This window comes from Herpailurus yagouaroundi, unplaced genomic scaffold (genome assembly GCF_014898765.1).
Source record: "Herpailurus yagouaroundi ecotype Mexico unplaced genomic scaffold, PumYag 159, whole genome shotgun sequence".
NCBI lineage: Eukaryota > Metazoa > Chordata > Mammalia > Carnivora > Felidae > Herpailurus > Herpailurus yagouaroundi.
The window spans coordinates 83,595,731-83,619,959 of NW_024412400.1; the positions used below are offsets into that span (position 1 = coordinate 83,595,731).

General features: G+C 42.2%; 1 protein-coding gene across 2 annotated transcripts in view; it reads right to left on the bottom strand.

Moving 5' to 3' along the window:
• The window catches only part of FGF12 (fibroblast growth factor 12), a 561,291-nt gene that overhangs the window by 373,900 nt on the left and 163,162 nt on the right, over positions 1–24,229 (bottom strand). The window contains exon 1 of one of the 2 annotated variants that reach the window (XM_040481103.1): positions 1,356–1,521. The exons of the other annotated variant lie outside the window; for it this stretch is intronic. Coding sequence (XP_040337037.1) covers positions 1,356–1,446 — 91 coding nt within the window. The 5' untranslated portion in view covers positions 1,447–1,521. Of the gene's footprint in view, positions 1–1,355; positions 1,522–24,229 lie in introns of those variants that run through there. 2 annotated transcript variants of the gene reach the window in all.

The following is a 24,229-nucleotide window of genomic DNA, read 5'->3' on the forward strand; positions in this document are numbered from 1 at the left end:
GGCAAAAAAGACTGTAAATAATCTTATGAATTCAACAAAAGTAAAAATATAAGATCTCATTGTGATTGTATTTCAAAAGTGTATATTCTCATATTTCACATATAAATTACCTAATTAGTTCTTTTAAAATAGTTTTACTTTTCATTTAGAGTGGTGAGTAGCCAGAAAGTCAAAATTTTAGGGAAAAAATGAATGAAATCTATATATATTCTAATCTTTCCAAATATAATCTTTATAGTTCCAGAACAGGGTGAAAATAGGGAGGTAACCAAATGAATCAGATCCCCCAGAATAGCATACGAAGTTTTAAACATGAAGCCTATTATAATATTGTTAAATTGTTGAACATTAAAGTTACTGGGCAATTTATGGGCAAGACAAATTATTTCACAGAGACACTTGCCTAGACATAATAAGGGCACCTGTCCTCTCCTCACACCCCACCCCCATTTTGTAAAGAAAACCAAAAGACACAAAAACTAGATTAGCAGTCGAAAGGTTAGTAGACATAATCACATTAAAGGATACTTACACCTTAAAAAGAGACAGAGAGATGCACAAATCAAAGTGCGGTGAAAGAGCACCGCGTTTGTAGGGCTTCATCAGAAGAGAATTTCACTTACTTGATTTTAGCTTAGTTCTTTCTTTCTTTCTCTCTTTCTTTCCTTCTTTCCTTCCTCTTTCTTTTTTTTTTTTCATTTAAATTCTAAATTTTGCAGGTCATTAAAAGGGTCTGATTTTCTTTCTTTCCCTCCCTGGGCCTTTCCTGAGGGACCCGGTTGGTTAAACCCAGGGCTAATTGAGACTCTCCTGTTTCAGTACCGAGGACAGAAATTGTTTGGTCTCCAGGGCAAAGCTACTCTCTGACTAAGGCCAGATGTCTACTTCTCCGACAAGGCAAGAAAAATAAAAGATACCTGCCTCGCCAGCCACCTGTTTAAAAGTCCCCTCTCCTGTCGAACGCATCAGCAACTTCTTAAGAGGAGACACTGAGCAACTCCAAGTCGCACACCGCCCTTACAAGTCACAAGGAGAGAGCCGCGAGGAAGTGCGAAAGCAGGTCAGTTTATAAGCACCCCTCCAAAAGAGACCCGCGGTTCCAGTCCAGGCGCTCAGCGAGAGCTAGAGCGTTCTACAAAGCGCAGATGACTTCGGGGATTAGGAAAAAACACCCCCAAAGACAAAACCGGCGGCCGGGGCCTTTCTCTCGCCCCACTAGGGAACCGCCTTCCTTCTCCCACTGACAGCGCGGAATAAAGGAGGGGAGCCGAGCGCAGAGGGAGCCAAGGGGGAGGAAGGGGTGGGGTGGGGGGCATCTGCAGCGTTTTAAGGCCGAGGAAAGAACATTTTCTCACCACTTAGGCTGTTGCTGGACCTCAGGCTCCTTCCACAGAGACACTGCAGCATATGCACTCCTTTCTTCAAAGAAAGCTCAAGAATCTTCATGGAGAGGCGCGCGTGTGGGGTTCGTCAACTCCCCGCCCACCTCCGCTAATTGTCCAACCAAAAGGCCGCCTGTCTTCGGCAGCCGGGTCCGGAGTCCATGGTGCGCGCGTCCCAGGTGGACGGGGAGCTGGGGCTCTGGTCAGGAGCGCGGCGGGCGCCGCGGCCGGGCTGGGAGGGAGGAGGCAGTGCCGCTCCGCTGGGGGCAGCCCGGGGGGGGGGGGGCGGGGGACGGGCAGCTCGGCCACACCCCAGTAAGCTCGAGCGTGATACTTTGGGACTTCCCGAAGGAAGCTGCTGGGCTGCGGGAGGGAGGGAGGGTGAGTGAACGGGCCACGCGGGGGGACGTCACGGTGGCTCCGTGGCCCTTCCAGGGGCCGGCGCCCGGAGGCACGAGGACGGGGTCCCGCGTCGGCCCTGGCCCTCTGGGTCTGGCGGTGAGCCTGGGGCGCCCGCCCGCCTCAGTACCCCAGCAGTGCCGGGCTGCGGGGCGCCGAGAGGGTCTCCGCGGGGCCCGGCCGAGCTAGCCCGGAAGGCAGCGCTCCCGCGGGCTGCGCTCCTGCCGACGGTGACTCCAGCGTGGGAATCCGGCGGAAGGGAAGCGCCCGCAGGAAGGGCTGGACCCTGGAGGCTGCGGGAGCGTCAGAAGCGACTCCAGGGAACTGGCGGGGGGGGTGGGGGGGGGGTGCGGCGCTGGGGAGGTGGGGATGTGGAATAAAGAAAGCTCTTGGGTGCGAGCCATGAGAGCGCAAGTGTGCCTAGGCGCAGCGCGGATGTGGGAGTCTGGACACCTGGATTTTCTGATCCGGGCTCTGTGACCTTGGGTAAGTCACATACCACCCTGGGCGCAGAGTGGGGAAGAGGGTGTGGAATAGAGAACTGGCAACTTCATGATGTCTCCTTGGCCTCCAGTCTTCTGAAAAAGCTCTAGCACAGGTGAGTGGGGAGGCAAGTGCTGCGAGGGCGAGGGAAGTGACTGGGTGGGTAGAGGAAGGCCAGAAGGAAGGCAAGGCCACAGGTGCAGACTGGGAGGCAGATGAGGCGGGAAATTTGAAAACAACAGCAGTTCGCTTTGGTGCGATATTCTGGTAGGTTGACTCGGCGAACTGACGCCAAAGATGACCAGTGAGCTTCCCTGTGGGTCTACAGGTCTCGATTTTTTTTTCATCAGCCACCCCTTTGGCTTTGTTTATTCTCAGAGGCCGTCAGTGCCCCTTTGGAAGTCTTGTGAGTGAAGCATACAAAGAATGTTGGCTACGGGACCAGACTCCACCCTATCTGGAACCTCAGGGCAAGAAGAGACCTGAGAGGACACAGCAATACAGTGAGCAGTTCAGGTGCTGGAGACAGGCAGCCTATGTTCAAATTCCTACTCTAGCTGTGTGACCTTGAACAAATTACTCAACCTCTCTGTGCCTCAGTTTCCTTATCAATAAGAGAGTTGATAAATAGCATTTACCTTATATACCTTATAGATAATAATAGCATCTATCTTGTTGAAGATTTTAAAAAAACTTGATATAAAGTGTCATAATAGTGTTAGCAATTATTACTTAGCCCCTCACCTGTAGGTTTTTTGGTGGCTTTCACTTTCCAAGGATCACCAGTGTCTATACCAATATTAGCATTTCTGCTTGAAAGGTTCAGATAATAGAGAACAACCAACTCCCCAGATAGTTCATTGCACAAAACCTGTTAGAAGATTTACCCTGACATCGAACCAAAAACATACATTTTCTTTCCATCCATTGTTCCAAAGCCACTGGCTGGTTACCTCTTCCCTGCAAAGGAGTAAGAATGGTTTTCATCACCCCTTTCTTCTTTCTTTTCTCTAGGCTAAACCTGATTTACAGTTCCTGTGATGTTCCCTAAAGGTTGAAGCTTAAGGTTGAAGTTCCCTGGAGAAATACTCATTCAAAAGCCTCTTCCTTTTTCCTCTCAAAGATGATGGATGAAAGCCAGGACATCTGGAGGGCCTTTTGAGCTAATAGCCACTGCTGGCTCCACATTCTCTAAACTCATTTCATAATAGAGCTCTAGCAAGGTCATTTGGGGCGGTTCCAAAACTTAAGAGGATACATCCAGGCCTTCCTTCTAGTCACCTCTTAGCCGCATTGTTCAGTGGGATCACCAAAGCTCTGTGGGCTCCGAGGTCCTTGAAGATCTTGCTAAAGCCACAGCATTGTTATCACCGGGGAAGATCTAAAGCCCCAGGCAACCTGGGCCATGGCCTTTGTCTTTCCAGTCTCTTCGGGAATTAGTGAGTAACTTGGCCCATCTGGGGATTCTGCCCATAGAAATTCCCCATGGAGGGAGAGGCAATTAACAAAAGGAAAACATCTAAAAATATCCCTTCATGCCGCACACGCAGAGGCAGAGAGTTTTCCCGTAGAGCTCTCCTGCTCTGGAACCCAATGCTGAGAGCTGTTTCTTTACTTTGAGGGAAATGCTATTCCTTGAAATGTAGTAACGGTTTAGCATAAGCCTCAAGGAACTTGAGCAGAGTGAGCAGGTCCATGTGTGATTTTAGAAGGCACCTGACCTCTGGAGCACCAATTTCCTTATTTATGAGACTCTCTCCCTTCCAGGCAAGGCTGTTGCAAGGATTCAGTGAGGGGAAATGTGACAGTGCTTTAGATATTCTATCATCTTTGCAAGAAGAGGCTCTATCACCACTGGGTGATCACCACCAAGGGTTCTAGGTGCTCCTTAATGGTCACACTAAGTGGCTCTTCTATTTGATGATATGAAGAGTTTACTTGTGAATCTTCCCTCTCCTCAAGAGAATTGCAAACTCTTAGAAGGCAAGGCAGGAAAGCGAACTCCATTACAGTTCGTATTCAAATGGCCTGCTGCTGTCTAGTTTAAATGACAGTGGTTCTTGTGGTCAAGTGTATTCATCGCAAAGAAAAGGGATCATCACAGTATTTGAAAAAACAAACCTGGGATCACATTTATAGATTTTTGTTGTTGTTGTTATGGAACTCTCAGATGAGTTCAGATTAAACCAAAGAAAGCACATAACATTTTAATACAAAATATTTTCCTAGTATATATTATGGACTTTTGATCAAAGTAAGTACAAAAGGGAATGGATCACTGGAGCTTTATTACTTAGACTTAGGGGGTTTTTTTGTTTGTTTATTTGTTTTTTAAATAAAGATTCCTCCCCTTATCTGGTCTTTGATTTACATGTTTGTTAAAGTAACTCCTAAGGTGACATCAGGTTCAAGTTAGGCACATATTTTAGTCTTCCTAAAAGTACCTTGGGCAGTACTTAAGGAGAACTCATTTCTGCATGTACCATAACATCCAAAAACAGGACAAAACAAAAACAAAGAGGAGTAGCCATGAGCACAATGGATGGTAGGAAAGTGGCACATTTTAGTTTCAGAAAAACTTCCACATTCTCTATGTATTATTATTATGTAAGCCAAAATCAAATTTTTTACTTGCAATCATATTTTTTATTTTAAATTCAAGATATATTACTACATAATGACCAAATTTTAAATTATGTTATCTGCTTCTAATTAAGATTTTTAAAGTTAGGCATTCTCTCTATTTTCTTATTGACTTTGGGCCAGCTCTGGCAAGTGACTCACTAGTGTGGTTTCAAAATGAAATAATTTATCACTTTCTGAGAAGGACTGGGAAATCTGGTATATAATGATAGGTGAACTTGTTTAAATTCTTAGTATCTAAATTTTTCCTTTCTATAGTTATTTACTCATAGTTTGTAGGAATTCATATTTGTGGGAGTTCTGAGATTTTTAAGTGGTCATTTATCTGAGATATTTTTTGTTCTTATTAAATAGGAATCTATTGACTCTTGGCATCAACTGTGCAATTAATCAGTATATTTATCTGCTTGGAAGACTACACTGAGTTAGTAATAACATATTCAGAATTTTGCCAGGCCCCAAAAGTTTTAATGAGTATATTAATGGCAAAACGTCTATTGAACGGAAAGCAACTTTATTTTCACAGAGAAGCCAAACCAACACAGAAACTTAAAGATAAAGACCAGTATGATAGCTAACATAGTACTTTTGGTCTTTGTTACATGTACAGTCCATTGACTACCAGGCCTGTATCTCACGTCTTAGAAATACCTTCAAGTCCAATTTTGATAGGCAATTACCACATATTAAATGTTTGCATTCCCCCCAAATTCATATTTTGAAATCCTAACCCCAAAAAATTGGGAAGTGGAGGCTTTGGGAGGCTTTACCTTCATGAATAAGATTAGTGCCCTTATAAAAATGCTGTGGGGAGCTCTCTCTCCCCTTTGACCATGTGAGGACACAGTGACAAGACAGCCACATATGCACTAGGATGTGGGTCCTCACCCGACACCAGATATACTGGTGGCCCTGATCTTGGAATTCCCAGCCTCCAGAACTGTGAGAAATAAATGTTCATCATTTAAGCCACCCAGTATATGGTATTTTCTTGGTAGAATCAACCTTATTACATAACGTGGCAAAAACAGTCACTAGCAGCTAGCTTACTTTATTACTGACATGCATGGCCCAAATATGTTTAACTATAGTAAAATCTTGGATTGCGAGGAACTTGTTCTGCGAGTGTTCTGCAAGATGAGCAAACATTTATAATAAATTCTAACTTGAAAAATGAGCAATGTCTTGTTATGCAAATAATACACGATGCCAAACATCATGTGATCACAACTGAGCCAATCGTTCTTGAAATTAGCTTCAATATATGAGTGCTTTGGACTACAAGCATGTTTCGGGAACAAATTATGCCCACAAACCAAGGTTTTACTGTATTTTTAAAAGATGACATACATTGGGGTTTTTATTTTTGTTATTTTCTTCCTCTTGTTCTTTTTTGTTTGCTGTTGTTCTTCTCCAAAATTTAATTTTGAAATAAATTTAGACTTCTAGAAAAGTTGTAAGATTATAGAGTTCATGTATACTCTTCACCTAACTTCTTCTAATGTTAATAACTCACATAACCAGTGTACAATTATCACAGCTGAAAATTCACACCGGTACCATGCTATTACATAAACTGCAAACTTTTCTGAAATTTTACTAGTTTCCCCCCACCCCATCCTCCAAGATCCAACTAAGATCCACCTTGCATTTAGTTGTGTCTTCTTAGTCTCCTTCCATTTATGACAGTCTCTCAGGACTTTTTGCCTTTCAGGACTTTGACACTTATATTAATATTAGTCAAATATTTTTGTGGAATTTCTTTCAATTTGGCTTTGTCTGATACTTCTTAATGATTAGTATAAGGTTATTCATTTTGGCATGAAGGTCACATTAGCTATGTTCTTTCCTTCTCAATTCATCATTATCAGGGGCTACATGATATCAACTAGTGATACAATATGAATCACTTGGTTAAGGTAGTGTCTGCTAAGTTTCTACGCTATAAAGCTACTTTTTAAATTTTTTATAGTTGATAAATCTCTTGAGAAGAAACTTTGAGGCTATGTTTGTACCCTGTTTCTCCTCAAACTTTCATCCATTGATTTGGTGGATCTTGCTTATAGCAATTATCATTGCACTGTGTAATTGCATAGCATTACACAGTGACTTTGTATTTTCCTCATTCCTTCTATACAAATGGGAGTTCTTCTGTGAGATCTATACCTCCTCCTCTTCTTATTTGTTTATTCAATTATTTATTTATATCAGTATGGCCTCATGGATATTAATTCTATGGGTCATAATTCAATACTATCATTATTTTGTGGCTCAAATTGTCCCAGCTTTAGCTATTGGGAGGTCCTTCTGGTTGGCTCCTACATCTTTTTATTGAGGAATTCCTTAATTTTCTGGCACCACAAGATGTTCCAGGTTTATTTTTTATTTTTCCTGCCCCAGCTCAGGAATCAACTAATTCTCTAATAAGCCCTAGTTCTTTTTATTGGAAAATAGTGTTTAGAAACCAAAATCCAGGTGCTAAGTGTGCTCATTGTTACTGGGATGTTCATTGCTCCTAGGCTCTCTTGGTGGAGAGAGCCAGGAAATATATGTATGTACAAACTCATACATCATATTTGTTGAAATATCTATTTCTCTCTATAAATGGGTAGAAATATCTATATGTGGACATATTTATATGTAGATGCATCTATATGTAGATATATAATAGGTAGATATCTACAGATAGGTGTAGAGATAGAGACAGGATAGAAATAGAGATAAAGATAGCAATCACTAAACTTATAATTCCAACCAAACAAAAGTTTTGTTTTACTCTTTGCCTCTTCCTTATTTGCAACTTCTTTATCTGACAGTGAAAGACCTTTTATTATTTATAACATATTCACTTATTTATTCAAATCTGGAATACACTTAAAGTAGTTACAGAATTCCTAACCAATATTCCTGTGAGAAATGGATTCATCACTGAAGTACTGTATTTATGCACAGTTGTTTTTGTCTTTAGCCTTACAATATCCAGTCAAAATATTATTTCCCAAAATGACATAGGTTAGTTCTTTTCTTCGCCATCATTTTCAGTATGGGTTAGTCAATCATTTGTAATCCAGTTAGGTTCATTTGTCATCATTTGTGTTCTATGCTGGCTGATCTTAATTATTTAATCAAAATTAACTAATTATTTCTTTCTCATTTGAGTATGTAAAACATTGGTATGGTTCTAAGAGTCAAAAATTTACAAAAAATGCATGATCCCATAAATGTCACTGTCTCATCCCTCCTGTTCTCACTTCCCCTTCTTTCCACTCCTTTCCCATCCATTCCCTGTAGGTAACTGGCTCCTTTGATTTCCAGTTTATCTTTTCTACGCTTCCTTTGCACAACTGAGTAGATTCTTCCCTGTATAGTGAACTTCAAGTTAGTTCCGATATTTTGCTATTATCAACAATACGGCAATAAACACTTGCATATTTTCATATTGTCAGCAGGTAGATTCTTGCAACAATGTGATTCTTTTTTTCTTTGGTTTTTATTTACATTCCATTTAGTTAATATACAGTGTAATATTATTAGTTTCAGGTGTATAATTTAGTGATTCCATACTTACATACATCACCCAGTGCTCATCACAAGTGCACTCCATAATCCCCAACATCCATTTAACCCATCCTCCCACCCACTTCCCTACTGGTAACCATCCGTTTATCCTCTATAGTTAAGTCTTTTTCTCAGTTTTCCTCTTTTTTTTCCCCCATGACCATTTCTTTGAAACAGTATGATTCTTAGAAACGGGAATGCTGAGTCAAAAAATAAGTGTATACTAGTTTTGTTAGGTACTGACAAGTTTCCTTCAAAAGTCTTGCATGAATTTGGATTCTTACCAGCAATATATGAGAATGCCTATTTTCCCACAGCCTCACCAACAGAATGTATTGTCCTCCTTTTTTATTTTTGTCAGTTTTTTTGAAATGTTGTCTTCATCTGCATATCTCTAATTATAAGGACATTTGAACATTATTTTCATTTAAAAGCTTATATTTTTGCAAGAAATTGCTGCTCCTGTTATTTGCTAATTTTTCTATTGGAAAAAAACTCCACTTTTAAAAGACCGATATTTACCACCAGGGAGGGAACCGAAATAAAACTATATTAAATTAATTTTTTTTTAAATGTTGAGGTAGGGGTTCAAAACAAGGTCATTGTCACTGGGAAAACAGTGTAAAGTTTCCAAATAACATTTAACCCATTCACTCATCCACCCACCCTCCCCACAAGTATTTAGAAACTAAAATTAACTCCTTTCCCTAAAAAGCTAGTCAAGGAAGAGAGATATGTAAACTATAAGTGTACTGGTAATACTGCAGAGTTCAGTAAAGTTACAAAGAATGGGTAAATTCATCTGTCTTTTGAGGGTAAGAAGCAAGCACTCAGTAAAAGCTTCATATACTTTAAGAAACTTGAGCTGAAGGGAAGGAGATAACTCTCACTGAAATATACAACGTCCAGTGCTTAATAAATGCTACTACTTTACTTTCTAGCCACGCTTAATAGGTACTGCCTCCACTAAAGAACAAACTCTGCTTAGAAAAGAACAGCACCCAGAATTCAGACTCTATATACCTCCACCTCTGACCTATGTTCCATCACATCACTATTAGTTACAGGGCATTTAACGTAGGTACATCTTATCTTAACAGACTCAACAGGCAATGAATGATGTTACTTTTGTAGGACTTTTCTGATAAAACCTGCTGATATCTGGTTGATGATTAGCACTTCCAGGCATTTTTCTCCAACCTTCCCACCCCCAGACCCCAATCTTCAAAGAAAGAATACTTCAAGATTTGCTGCTACAATCAGGCATTTTCCATTCTCTTCTAACAGCCCTTAAAACAAGTTGTTTTGAATAAATGCAAAGTTTGTCATCTATAAGAAAAACTTAAAGGTAAGCTCTCTGAGTCACAGAGAAGGAAAATATTTCTACTTTATCATAGCCAAGCATGAGTTATTTATTGTGAGAATTTTGAAATCAGTCAATCCAAGATAGTTAATACTGGAAAATTTCAAGGAAGTACTGTTTGCTTATTAATCAAAATTCATTACTGAAATGGGGCACAATTCCAAATAGGTGTTCTCACTTCCATCACCTGAACACATCTCTAACTTTAAAAATCCCACACATTCTTTCAGACCTACCACAAATGCCACAATGCTCTCTCGAGGAAATTTTTTTCTGAACACTATAGTTCCTCTAATATAAAACTTACTTTATTCTGCCTGCACACATATATCTTCTCCAAGAGATTGTAAGCCCCTTTATCTACAAATTTAGGTACTATAACTTTCATTTTTTAATGCCTTGAGTACCTAGAACATGTAATAAATAATTTATTTACTAAATATTGATGGAATGAAATTAAATTAACATTTAAAAATAAATATTAATGCCTATTAAATATTGATGAAGTGACATAAAATGGGGACTGTTTTTGTGGATTTTTCATTTGGGAAAACTGTATATTAACTTAAAATTTTAAAATGTGGTAAAGCCCCTCCCTAAGGAATGTGGTGAAAACCTCAAGACAAGGTGCACGTGCACGATATTCCTCACAACTATGGAACATAGACCACCCATTCAGACTGTATGTTACCACATATGGGAGATAAGGAAGCAAGAATTATACAAAAAGCAACCCCTGCTCCGCTCAGGGCTCAGGCTTTTGGTTCCTAGCCCACTGAACTGGTGCTGGCATGAATAAAGTTGCTTCATGGAAAGAAAAGCCTCAGTGTCCTGACTCTCTGTGTGTGACTCACTGCTACATTTCGTGGGGGCTCATCTGGGATGCAGAGACAATGTTTCACCTCCCTTGTCACTGGGGCACAAACCTTGGAGTACCTGGAGAGGTGACCTCGCCTAGCACCAGCAGACTGCTTGATCCATAGGAGCCTAGCCCCTCCCAGCAGGCTGGGGCAGGGGCCCTGGATGCACAAAGGAACCTAGTGAGGCCCAGGAACCAGCTCACAGAGCCACCCATCAGACTGGTAAGAACCCAGGTTCGTTTTGGTAGACCTGCCCCTAAGTGGCAGAAGGGAATCCTGATCACCTCCCAGATTTGCCTGATAGTTCCATAAGGAACGAAACCACAACTCCATGGTGACTGGCACTGGGCAGCAGGCTGGAGTCACTATGTGACTGTGTGTGAATGAGACAGACAGTGGAAAGTTTCTGACCTGACCAGTGGGCCGAATCGAGTGTTGAATCCCAATCCGTGGTTCCCTGGTAACCTCATATGGCTTAGGGTGGTGTCAGACTTCCTCAGGAGTCTGATCTGGGTCAGGGCTTGATACTGAACCTACCAATACTAAGAGGTGCCTGAAATATCTCCAAGAGGAGATTGGCAAGAAATAGATGAAACGAGTGTGCGTCCTCTCCAAATTTGTCCCTCCCTTCCCCCTTTTTCCTCTCTTGTGAATGATAGTTGTCTGTTAGGTGGAGGAAACGGGAGGAAAGCAGAGTAAACTGATTCTCCTAAAGTGTATGTTAAGAAATTTCAAAAAGGGATATTCAGAAGATTATGGTGTAAAATTAACCCCCAGAAAGCTCCAGACATTCTGTGAAATTTATTGGCCATCATACAGGGTGGGCTAGCACGCTGAGGGCTCACTTGATAAGGAAATAGCTGAGTGTTCAGGGTCATTGTGGAGGATCCAGGCCACCCTGACAAATTCCCTTACATTGACTATTGGCAAGACCTGGTTCTATCCTGGCTGCCTTGGCTAAAAGTCTGCATTGAAAAGAACTGTAAAGTTAGAATGGCTCATGTCATGGCTTCCTCCAAATGCTGGCCAAAAACTGAAAAACCCATTCTGTCAGGAGAGCCTGGGAAGCCTCCAAGCCATATGCCCCACTGTACCCCTCACTGCCACCTGCACCTCCAGCCGCCCTGGTTGCTGAAATCCCACCAGAGCCTGTCTTTAGTTCCAAGGCCTTGCCACCTCTAGCAACACCGGCTTCTCAGGATGTGACGGCTTGCCCGGACCACCATCCCTAACATCATACACCCATCCCAGAAAGCAATTAGAAGGTCAGACCAGCGGAGATAGTCCCTCCCTGCAGCAACACCGGAGACCCCTACAGATTTCACTGAAGGAAACTAGGGGACCTATCTATTATGATCAGGACGACCAGATCTGAGGAAGCCAGCCCTTTAACACTATATAACTTCTAAATTGGAAGCACCATATTCCCCCTTATATGGAGAAGCCCCAAGCTATGATTGAACTAATGCAGTCCATAATTGAAACCCATAAACCTGCCTTGACGGACTGCCACCAACTCCTCCCGACCCTCTTCGACATGGAGGAGTGTCACCAAATTACCCAGGCAGTTCTAAAATGGTTAGAGGAGAATATCCCGGCTGGGATGCTAGAAAACCCAAGCTTATGCTCAGGCTCACTTCCGTGGGTAGGACCCCAAATGGGACCCAAATGACTCAAATGTAGATGGAGGGCTTGCAAGGACTGAACAGTATCAAGAAGCCCTTCTAAATGGCAAGAAGGAAAGGAAGAAAAGGCCATAAATATGAGTAAAACATCAGAAGTGCTCGAGGGACCCAAAGAGAGCCCAAGCCAGTTCTATGAGAGACTATGTGAGGCATTTCATCTCTACACCCCTTTTGATCCAGAGGCAGGCATTAACCAGTGGATATTCAAGGCAGATTCCATAAATCAGGCCCAAGGAGGGGGGACATCCAGTGCAAGCTGCAAAAGCTAGAGGGTTTTGCCAGCATGAAGGCCAGTCAGTTGCTAGAAGTAGCAACTAAAGTGTTTGTCAACCATGACCAGGCAGCATGGAGGGAAGAATGCCAGAAGATGTGGAAAAAGTCAGATTTGTTAGCTGCTGCCTTAGTGGAATAGTCAGAATGCTCCTGGAAAGATGCCCTGCAGGGACTGGGCCGGGGCCTAAAAGGGGAATGGTGGGGAAGATCATCTTGCCTAGGACCAAAGTTAGGATAGAATCAGTGTGTTCATTGTCATCAGGAGGGCCACTGGAAAAATGAGTGCCCCCTGTGGCTGGGTAATTCTCAATGGGGTCCCAAACAGAAAGAAAGAGGCCATGTGGTCCAGGGCTGGTAGCAACCAGCATCATGACCTCATGGGGCCTCCAAAGATGATTTTGTGGGACAAACAACCACCAAGGACTATGAGGAGGACTAGGACAGACTGAGCTCTATTTTGTTAGGACCCCAAGAACCTATGATCCAAATGAATATGGGGGGCTAACTCATCAACTTCATGGTAGATACTGGGGTGGAACATTCAGTGGTGTCCCAACCTGTGGACCCCCTCTCACAGAGACAAGTTACCATTGTGGGAGTCATGGGTAATCGGACACGCTGTCTTTTCCTGCTGCCTTGGTGATGAAATTTATGTGGCCGTAAAGTCATCTATGAATTCCTGTACCTCTCTGACTGCCCCATGGCTTTAACGGGCTGGGACCCATTAGGAAAGAAGCAGGCCCAGAAAAATTTCAACTCCCACAGACAAGCTGCTCTGACCCCATGGAAGCCGGAAGCAAAGATTATGACTCTCACAATTCTCCAAGGGGAAGAATGTTGTTTCTACATTCTCATGGAGGACCCACAACAGGGACCTGAGCTGCCCTTCAGAGTACCAGGGGTGTGGGCTGAGGACCACCCACCAGGACTGGCCCAGAACATACCTCCCGTAATTGCAGAACTAAAGCTAGGGGGCACGGCCCATCAGCCAAAAACAATATTTCATCCCTTTTAAGGCACAGATGGGGATACAGAAGCACCTGGAGAGACTTCTAAAATAGGGGATCCTCCAACCCTGTTGGTCACCTTGGAACACATCTCTCCTACCAATCCAGAAGCCAGGCACCAATAACCATCGGCTGGTCAAAGACCTGTGCACAATAGACCAGACTGCCATCACCCTGCACCTGATTGTCCCAAACCCATACATTCTCTTGGGTCTTATCCCCACCAAAAGTGCCTTCTTCACATTCCTACACCTCAAAGATGCTTTCTTCTGCATCTGCCTGGCCCTCCAGAGTCAACCGATCTTTGCCTTCCAGTGTGAGAATCCTGAAAAAGGTGACAAGGGCCAGTTGACTTGGACCAGATTGCCTCAGAGGTTCAAAAGCTCCCCAACTATTTTCAGCACTGCATTAGTCTCAGAGCTAAGAGCCCTCCCACTGGATCAACATGGTTGTGTCTTGCTTCAGTACATAGATGATTTACTGCTGGCTGGAAGGTCCCAGGAGGATTGCATGGAAGGAACTCGGCAGCTCCCTACCCTCCAATGGGAGACTGGCTATACGGTCTCAAGGAAAAAGGCCCAAATCTGTCAAAAGAAAGTCAAGTACCTTGGCTTTCACCTCTCCCAGAAGTAGCACCAACTCGGCCCAGAGACAAAAACAGGCTATTTATTCGATCCCAGTCCTATGGGCCTGACATCAGGTTTGGGAGTTTCTCGGGGCCACAGGTTTCTGTAGAATCTGGATACCTAACTTCTCAGTCTTGGCAAAACCCCTTTATGAGGCCACAAAGTGTAGAGAGCAGGAACCTCTGTTCTGGGAGCAAGTACAGCAAAGGGCCTTTGCAGATATCAAATGGGCCCTCACCAACACACTTGGTCTGGGGCTCCCAGACACATACAAGTCCTTCTTGTATGTTCATGAACATACTGGCATTGTGGTAAGAGTCCTACCCCAAATGTTGGGGTCATGGCATCACCCAGTGGCATATCTCTTCAAGCAGCTTGACTCTGTTGCTCAAGGCTGGCCACCCTGCCTACGGGCACTTGCAGCTATGGCCCTCTCAGTGTCTGAGGCTGACAAGTTAACTATGGGACAAGAATTGACAGTCCAAGTGCCAAATTCAGAATTGACATTAATGGAGTATAAGGGACAATACTAGCTAACCAACACCCAGATGATCAGATATCAGGAAGTGCTATGTGAGAACCCGCACATTCACCTAGAAGTAGTGTGGACCCTAAACCCTGCAACCCTACTGCCTGCTGGGCCAGGTCAACCAGATCATGACTGCATTGAAGTCATAGGTGAGGTGTTCTCCAGCTGACCAGACTTAAGGGAACAGCCCCTCAAGAACCCCGGCACTGAGTATTTCACCAAACGGCAGCAGTTTTGTGAAAGAGGGAGAATGCCTTGCAGGGTACTCCGTGGTGACCCTGAATTCTATCATTGAGGCCAAACCCCTGCCAAAGGGGACTTTGACACAGAAGGCAGAGCTCATTGAGCTAACTCAAGCCCTCCAAGTGGTGGCAGGGATACATGTTAATATATACACAGACTCTAAGTATGCCTTCACCACTCTCCACATACATGGGACTTTATATAAAGACAAGGATATAATAAACTCAGGAGGAAAAGACATAACATATGGAAATCTTCGAACTCTTACATGCTGTGTAGGCCCCTAAAAGAGTGTCAGTCATGCATTGTTGGGGACATCAAAGGGGAGATACCACAGCTTCATGGTATGACCATGCAGACCAAGACCTTGGCAGACCAAGAAGCAAAGCTTGCAGCCTCCAAAGGAACAGCAGAATCAGCGGCTTTAACTTCTGCACTGTTCCCTAGTCCATTGGCAGAATGGGATCCTAATTACTCACAACATGAGAGTACCTGGTTTAATACTGAAAATGAAGCTACCTTCCTGGTGGATGATGGAAATTTGAAGACGGCCGAGTAGCAATTCCTGAGGCCCTGGCTCCAGCTTTTGTCAAGTAGTTCCATCAGGAAACCCATATTGGCCAGACAGCTCTTGAAACTACACTGAGGCAACATTTCTACATCCCTTTACTCTCCAGAATAGCCTGAGTTGTATGTGGGCAAAGTGAAACGTGTGCCTGGAATAACCCACATCAGAGACCCAAGGCCACCCCTGGGGTGCAGAATGTCGGGGGAGTCCCACTTGAAAATATGATGGTGGAATTCACTAAGCTTCCCCGGGTACGAGGCTGTAAATATCTGTTGGTCTTTGCGTGCACTTTCTCCGGCTGGGTGGAAACCTTCCCTACTCACACAGAAAAAGGCACACGAAGTGGCCTGACTTCTAAAAGAAATCATTCCTCAATTTGGGATCCCTATCACTAGGGGATCAGGTAACAGGCAAGCATTGGTGGCTGAGGTGGTGCGGCTGGTGACAAAGGGGTTAAAGATCACCTGGAAGTTACACACGGCATACCAACCCCAGAGCTCTGGGAAGGTGGAACAAATGAATCAAACCCTGAGGTGGCAGTTAAGTAAACTATGTCAGGAAACCCACCTACACTGGGACCAGGTGTTGCCAATCACCTTGTTAAGAATCAGGTATAGCCCCACTAAGCAGATGGGGTTCTTCCCTTATGAAATCCTTTATGGGTACCCTTCCCCCCCATTATTGGGGGCATAAGGGGGGATCTAAATGATATAGGCAACCTAACCCTAAGGCCACAGATGTGGGCCCTTGGCTCTACCGTAACCACCTGACACCACTAGGTTAGGGAGCGATCACCTGTGAGTGTGACCACAGACCCTCACCCATTTAAACCAGGAGATGCTGTATGAGTGAAGGAAAGGAATGTCCAACCCTTAAAACCCCTCTGGAGGGGCCTGTTCACTGTCATTTTGTCCACCCCTATTGCAGTAAATGTAGCCGAGGCGGGTCCCTGGATTCACATAGCAGAGTGAAGTTGGCATCTTGAAACTGGGAGTGCATTCCTGATCCATGCAAGCTGACCTTACGGAAGAAGCAATCTACAACTCCAGAGACTCTGGGAGACTGCAGCCCTGCTTTAGTCACTCCGGAAGCTGACTAATCTACACAGAAGCTTGAGGAATCGACAGTCCGGTGGAACAAATAGACTGTCCTTATTTTCTATATCTGTTTCCTTACTGTGATGCACTGTCACCCCTTGTTCTCACTGTCATTGTGATTCTTGCTCTACTTTCCCCATAGGATTGGCAGAGGCTGCCTTGGCTAGCTGGAAGTGTGGTGAGAGGTTTCTGTTAGCACTCACCTTCCCTTTGTGGATGGGATGCTTCATTGGTATTGACTGCTTCTAATCTGGACCCCTTCTGTAGACTTAGATTCCTCATCATGTGACCCATGTATTCACATAGCCAGATCAGGGTAGGGAGTCACTTGGACCTTACTATACCATACCCACTTCTCATGCCAAGGAAAAGTCCTGGGGACCTGCGGACACAAGACCACCTATTCTATCTGCCAATGAGAGAATCAATACACTTGCTTTGACTCACAGTACTCCCGGGTGAAGACTGGTTAGAAGTCCGATACTGTCAAGAGAGGGGGGCCTTGGTCAGCTGGACACAAATTACTAACCCCAAATGACTGGTGTCAATACTGTTTGATGTATGTGTGATTATAGGTATTGGCCCAGATGCATCTCTCATACAAAAAAAGCGGGCACTTGTCATAGAGAGTCCAAGGACTTTTGATATACCATGAAGAGGCTTAGATTGGGAGCAGGAATATTGACTCAATGACAAATACATGTGTGAGGAAAATGGTTTATGTGCCTATACACCTGAGTTGTTATGCCTCAGCTGGAGCTGTGTTTCATGGGTTACTTGGAAAAAAGAAGGCACAACAACACTCCTCCAGAAGGGGGCTGCTACATCAAGGGCCTGTAACCTTGTTAATTTTACAATCATTAACCCTGGAGATTCCAAGTGGCAAGGGGGCACCTGAATTGGCATCTGGATTCATGGGCGAGGCAGGGACCCAGGGACTGTGCTGTATTTCAAGGGAGTCACTACCACCCATCCAACCATTTCCCATCAAGTCTTCCACTCCTTCTACGAAGAAATAAGAAGTAGCCCCCCTCCCATTTCAGCCACAGCAAGGAACTTGTTTCTAGCCCTAGCAGAGACTATAGCCCAGACTCTTAAGATCTCTTCTTGTATGTATGCGGGGGAACCAACATGGGGGACCAATGACCATGGGACGCTAGAGAATTAGATCCCCCACAAACCTTATAATGGAACAGAATACCCTAGTCCTACTACCAGGGTTTGGCTCTTCAAAACCTCAATTATTGGGAAAATCTGCCTTGCCTGATGGGGAAGAAAGTTCACCATCTCAGTTGGAAGCTTAACGTCCCTAGGCCAAAGATTTTTATAACTCAACTGTCTGGGAAACCCAATGGTGATGGTCCCCAGATCACCTTGAGCCAGATACCCATCCCTTGTCTAACTTCTTTCATCTCCGAGAGGCCTGGGACAATGTCGATTCAGCCATCGAATGGCAGGCCCCAGGTGGTCTATACTGTATATGTGGAAGGACAGCCTATATAGTCCTTCCCTCAGGCTGGTCAAAGCCATATGTGCTGGGAACTATTCATCCATATTTCTTCCTGCTCCCCTTGCCAGGGGGGAACATTTAGGAGTCCACATGTATGGGGATAGGGAGACTCAACAGAAATGACATGCCCTATACATTGGCAATTGGAAAGATGATGAATGGCCTCCCAAGCATATAATCCAATATTATGGCCCTGCCACCTGGGCAGAGGATGGGTCTTGGGGCTACCGCACTCCCATTTACATGCTAAACCGCATAATCAGACTGCAAGCAGTTGTAGAAATTATAACCAGTGAAACTGCCAGAGGTCTTAATTTACTAGCCAAGCAGCAACCAAAATGTACAATGCTATGTATCAAAATCGCTTGGCCTTAGATTACTTGCCTGCTTCTGAGGGAGGAGTTTGTGGAAAGTTTAATGTGAGCAACTGCTGCCTACAGAGAGATGATGATGATGGAAAAATCATAGAGGAGATCACAGATCGAATGAGAAACGTTGCTCACATCCCCGAAAGGTTTGGAAAGGTTTGGAAAGGTTTGGACCCTGAGGAGTTATTTGGAGGATGGTTTTAAAATCTTGGGGGATTCAAAATTTCATAGGTATTATCCTCTTGATTTTGGAAGCCTGCTAAATCCTACCTTGCCTAGCTCCCATGGTTATACTGTCTGTCTCCAGCCTCACTGAGGTAATGGTTGAAAGGAAATCAGCCACACATGTGATGATGTTAAGGAACTATAAACCTCTAAACCAAGATAATACTCTTTGACCCAAAATAGGGGGTCAGAGCATCAAAGGGGGGGAATGTGGTAGAGCCCCTCCCTAAGGAATGTGGTGAAAACCTTAAGACAAGGGAAGGCAACCTGGCTATCTGTGCGTGCACAACATTCCTCACTACTCTAACATAGACCGTCCATTCAGACTGTATGTCACCACAAATGGGAGACAAAGGAACACAAAATCATACAAAAGGCAACCCCTCACTGTGCTCAGGGCTTAGCCTTTTTGGGTCTTAGCCCACTGAGCCCATGCTGGCACAAATAAAGCTACTTCATGAAAAGAAAAGCCTAAATTTCCCAACTCTCTGTGCATGAGTGGCTGCTACACAGCATCAATCATTTGTTATGTTAATTTATTTTTATAAATTCTTTCCTACATCTATAAAAATAACCAGAAACCATTTTTGTTTGAGGGAAGAATCTAAGAAAATTTGGTTTTTAGAAGAAAGATTTTGAAGATTTTTTGCTTCATCAAAACTGGATAAGAGGTGACTGCTAATGAGTATGGAGTTATGAGGTGGGCTGATGAAAAATGTTCTGGATTGGTGATGGATGGTTGCATAACCTTGTGGATATACAAAAACTATCAACTGTACACTTTAAAAGGTGAATTTTATGACATCTGAATTATATCTCAATTCAATTTTTAAAAATTCTATAAGAAAAATTATTGGGTCTTAGCAAGATGCTGTACAAACATAAAATTGATTTAAGTAGTGATTTCTTTTCCTTTTTCTCTTTCTGCTTTAGATGCCTTTCCTATTTGGATGGAAATCCACCCCAGGTCCTAAATATTAAAATTGTCCAACTCTTAGGTGACATCATACGAAACATCTGGGACTTCAGAGCTCTACATTTCACATTTCTGACTTCAAATCCCAGTGTTACCAGTTACTAGCCATGTGTGTTCACAGACAAATTTCTTAACTTCTTTGAGTTTCATTGTTTTCATTTGCAAAATTATGCTATTGACCTGTCTTGAAGAATTGCTGTGGCAACAAAATATGGGGGGTGGGTGGGGAAAGGGAAAGGAAAATGCTTAATGCAGAGTTTAGCCCTTACAGACTCCCCACAATTAATAGTTTGTAATTTTTTTGGATTGAAGTATAGTTGACATACAATATTATCTTAGTTTCAGGTGTACAACATAGTGATTGCACAATTATATACATTAGGAAATTCTCACCATAAGTGTAGTCACCCTCTGACACCACAGAACATTATTACAATATTATAGACTGTATTCTCTATGCTATACTTTTCATCCCCGTGACTTATTTGTTGTATAACTGGAAATTTGTACCTCTTAATCCCCTTCAACCATTCTTGTCTCTTTTTTCCCAAGATCTGTGGTCTGCTTAACAAAGACTAGGATGTTTTTAAAAGAGAGCCTTCTTTAAAAAAAAAAATCAGGATATGGTATAAGTCACACAATGGCCATTCCTGTACTTAAAATGTAGAATCTGTAAATGCAAATGGAAATAGCATTCTTAAAGGCGGGTCCTAAAACTTTAAGGTTATTAAGAATGTTTGGGATTCTTACATTTGGAAAAGAAAGGATACGAAGATAAAATTTGGAAAATCCATCCTTCCTCCATTTTCTAACACATGCCGGATGCCGTCACTGACACCTCGAGCTGAGGAATATAAGTAGCTTTTGCTTAGGAGGAGGTGTTAACATGATGCCCACTTGTTTGGAGAGTGTTTTTTGTTTGTTTGGACTTTGTTTCTAATCCAAGTAAATTACCTATGACACTCAGCATTAGGACTGCATTCTGGATTACCAAGTACCAAAACCATGTCTTAGCCATTTTATTGCATAAGTTCCACATCAAAAAGACCGACATAGGAGGTAAAAAGGAAACAGCCTGCACTAGGATCTCAATTAAAATTACTTGAATTTAAAAATAAATCTAACTAATTGCTTTTAAAAATAAAGACACGTGGGGGGAAAGACTGAAATCATATACACAAAAATACAACAGTGCCTATTTCTTGGTGATTGTTTTGGTGGTGATCGGTGGTCGAGGGGAGGCAGTGGCATGCAGTTGCTCAGAGCATGAATGCCAATGCCCAAGCTGGACCTCCTGGGCTTCACCTTTGCTCTCCCACTTGTTGGCATGACCACTTTATGCACATCACTTAACTCTCCCACCATCAGCTTCTATTTATATGAAATGGGAACAATAATGACCACAGGGTAAGGCTTAACCGAAATAGTGCATATAGGGCACGAGGTACAGTGCCTGTGGAACACGAAAACATGCAATCGATGTCATCATCAGTTTCTGTTCCTGAATTTTTGTATTTTTGAATTTTCTATAATTAACATTGAATACATTAAAAAATTTTTTTGTTTATTTACTTTTGACACCCCAACATTGGCACCCCAATGTTGAATACGTTTAAAAGCAGAAACAAATATTATTTGGTTTTAAAAATATCAATAATTTTTAAGGAGCACCTGGGTGGCTCAGTCAGTTAAGCATCCAGCTTCTGCTCAGGTGATGATCTCATGGCTCATGGGTTCGAGCCCTGCATCGGGCTCTGTGCTGACAGAGCCTGGAGCCTGCTTCGGATCCTGTGTCTCCCTCTCTCTCTGCCCCTCCCCTGCTCATTCTCTCTCTCTCTCTCTCTCTCTCTCTCTCTCTCTCAAAAATAAAAATAAAACATTCAAAAAAGATTTTAAAAATATCAGTATTTTTTATAAGTGATTTTTTTTAAAAACCTAGGAATGTCACATCTTCAGACTATATATAACTCTTGAGGTTATAGTGTCAAAAACTTTTTGTTCCATGGCCCTAATGCAGGTACTTCATCCTTGGACTCCAGTGAGAGCCCCCAACTGTTTGTAAACATGCTATTATTATGCACAGTTCTTCTGAAGTCAAATAGAGAGATTTTCAGGAAAAGCATAAGCTATGAATTGGATGGGATTCTCTCATTCCCTGTACAGACTTCTAGGGATTGATATACCATGTCTAGGAAGTAGATCTAGTAATATCCCTAAGGCAGCAACCAAATACCTTTTTGGAGAATGTACCAATTCATGGTTTTATTACATGTATACCTCTGCTTTCAGCCCCTCTAATGAGATTTTTTTTTAATGAAAGCAAAATGTATTTTTGTTCGTAAGCTCCCAGGATCACTTATTACAAGCTTGGGAAAAGTGAGAGACTAATTACCCAGGTATCCCAAGAAAGAAAAACTGAGATGGGTGCATTCCAGACTCATTTTTATAATTCCCAAACTTTTTCTACCTGTTCCTGTTTCTACCTGTTCATCTTTGTTCAATTAATTCTCCTAATCTAATTAGAATCCCATTATTTTGAAGGGAATTAGAACAAAAATGAAATAAGTTACTCTTTCTTATGGGTTTTGCTTATTTTTTCTTCCAGGAAGCAATTCTTGCATTTTCAAAGCAGTCATCTGGGGACATCAAACACTGACCATATTATCTGGTATAATACTTAGCAAACTGCCAACAAAACCTGAAATTGCTCTCTCTGTCCTTATTTCTCCCGTACACTTTCACAAGGAAACAAATGATGGATGTAAACATCTATTTTCAACAGATATTTCATCTGACATCATTATCTGTTACTCAGAGGAAAATATCTCGGGTTTTACGATTGTTTGGGGAAAGAAATTTAAAATAGTGTGTGCTCAGGAACACAAAGTAATTTTGATAAAACATTATTGAATGCTTTACTCACTTCTTCAAGAGCCTATAACGGTTTCTTTACAGCTGAAAGAATTTTCAACATCTTTAACGTGGAATTCAAAAACTGGCACAATTTTGTCTAGCTTCCTGACCATTGTCTCCACAATATCCCATCACCTATAATTACTTCAGGTCCACAATCCCATATCTGAAACACCTGCGGCTAGGTGTGTACTGTGATTCTGGTTTGGGCAGCACACGGTGGTGTTTTTAAAAGTAATGGAGTTAATGTATAAAATACCAGTGAAACCTCTCTGTGATGGGGCGGCACCTATAATAAATAAGATTGATATTTCTGCAACAATGTCTACAAATATTCCCATAAGTGGAATAAATAAGGATTATAAACAGCCTACCATCAATTCAGGTCAGGTTGTGTCACTAAATAAGTTTGCTACAAGTTAAAAAAACAAAACAAAACACACATATACATATACACACACGCTCACACACACACACAAACTGGATTTTAGAGCTTCTTGGATTCAGACTATAGACAATGGATTGTGAAACTTTGCTTGCTTTTCTTGAAAACAAACTTTTGAATCTTTGAGCCTTGGTTCATTTACTGTCCTTAGCCAAGAATACCCTCTACATCTCTTCTAGTTTATTAAACTATATCACAGATAGTCCAAATGTCAACCCTTCATGAAGCCTGAAGTCAGAAGCATGGGTCCTTCCTCTGTTGTCTGTATGTTTATCTCTCCCTCTAGACTAGAACCTCCTTAAGGAACAACCCTCTGTCTGCTCTGCATTTGACTACTGTGACTCCTGGCAGTGTGTTTCCTTCAAAAGAATAAATAAATTGAATGAAGCAAACCTATACAAAACAATAATACTGGCAAAAAAAACTTTAGTGTCCTATCTCCATCCTCTCTCAACGTGGATCTTTATAAGATGATGGATTTTGTTTTATTTTGGTTTTTTTTAGCTAGTTTTACTCAGGATCTACCTTTTCCAGTCAAATACTTCTAGCAATGCTAAGAAAAATTATAAGCTGCATTCCTACTGGTTTTCATTACAGTTCAACACTCCAAGCATACTTCCAAGAGACCAATTTTAGGTTATTGCAGTGTTTGGGAAATATAAGTAAAAAAATTAACTTTCTCATATATTGCACTCTTAATTTTTTTCCAATTATTTAACCATATTTGTATTATTATTGTTTGTATTATTTCTAGGAGCAGGTTTTAAGTTCCTTGATGGATTAGAAGAGTATCTTCTAGTGCTTTCTGCAGACAATTGAGTTGCTAAATTAACATATGACTGAATAATTTACTTGTGGATAAGGTAAATCATTTTTATATTAAATATTTAGGTGACTGGAAGAACCATTTTTCTACTATCGGAGACTAGATGACATATCCCCAAATAGAAATACCAGCCCTTATTTATAAGTTCAAGGGGATACAATGCAGTTCCTTTCGGTCTAAGCTTAATTTTACCTTATGCTGTTTTTAATCTTATATTCTGTTTCTATAATTTAGTTGGCTGTCATATGAA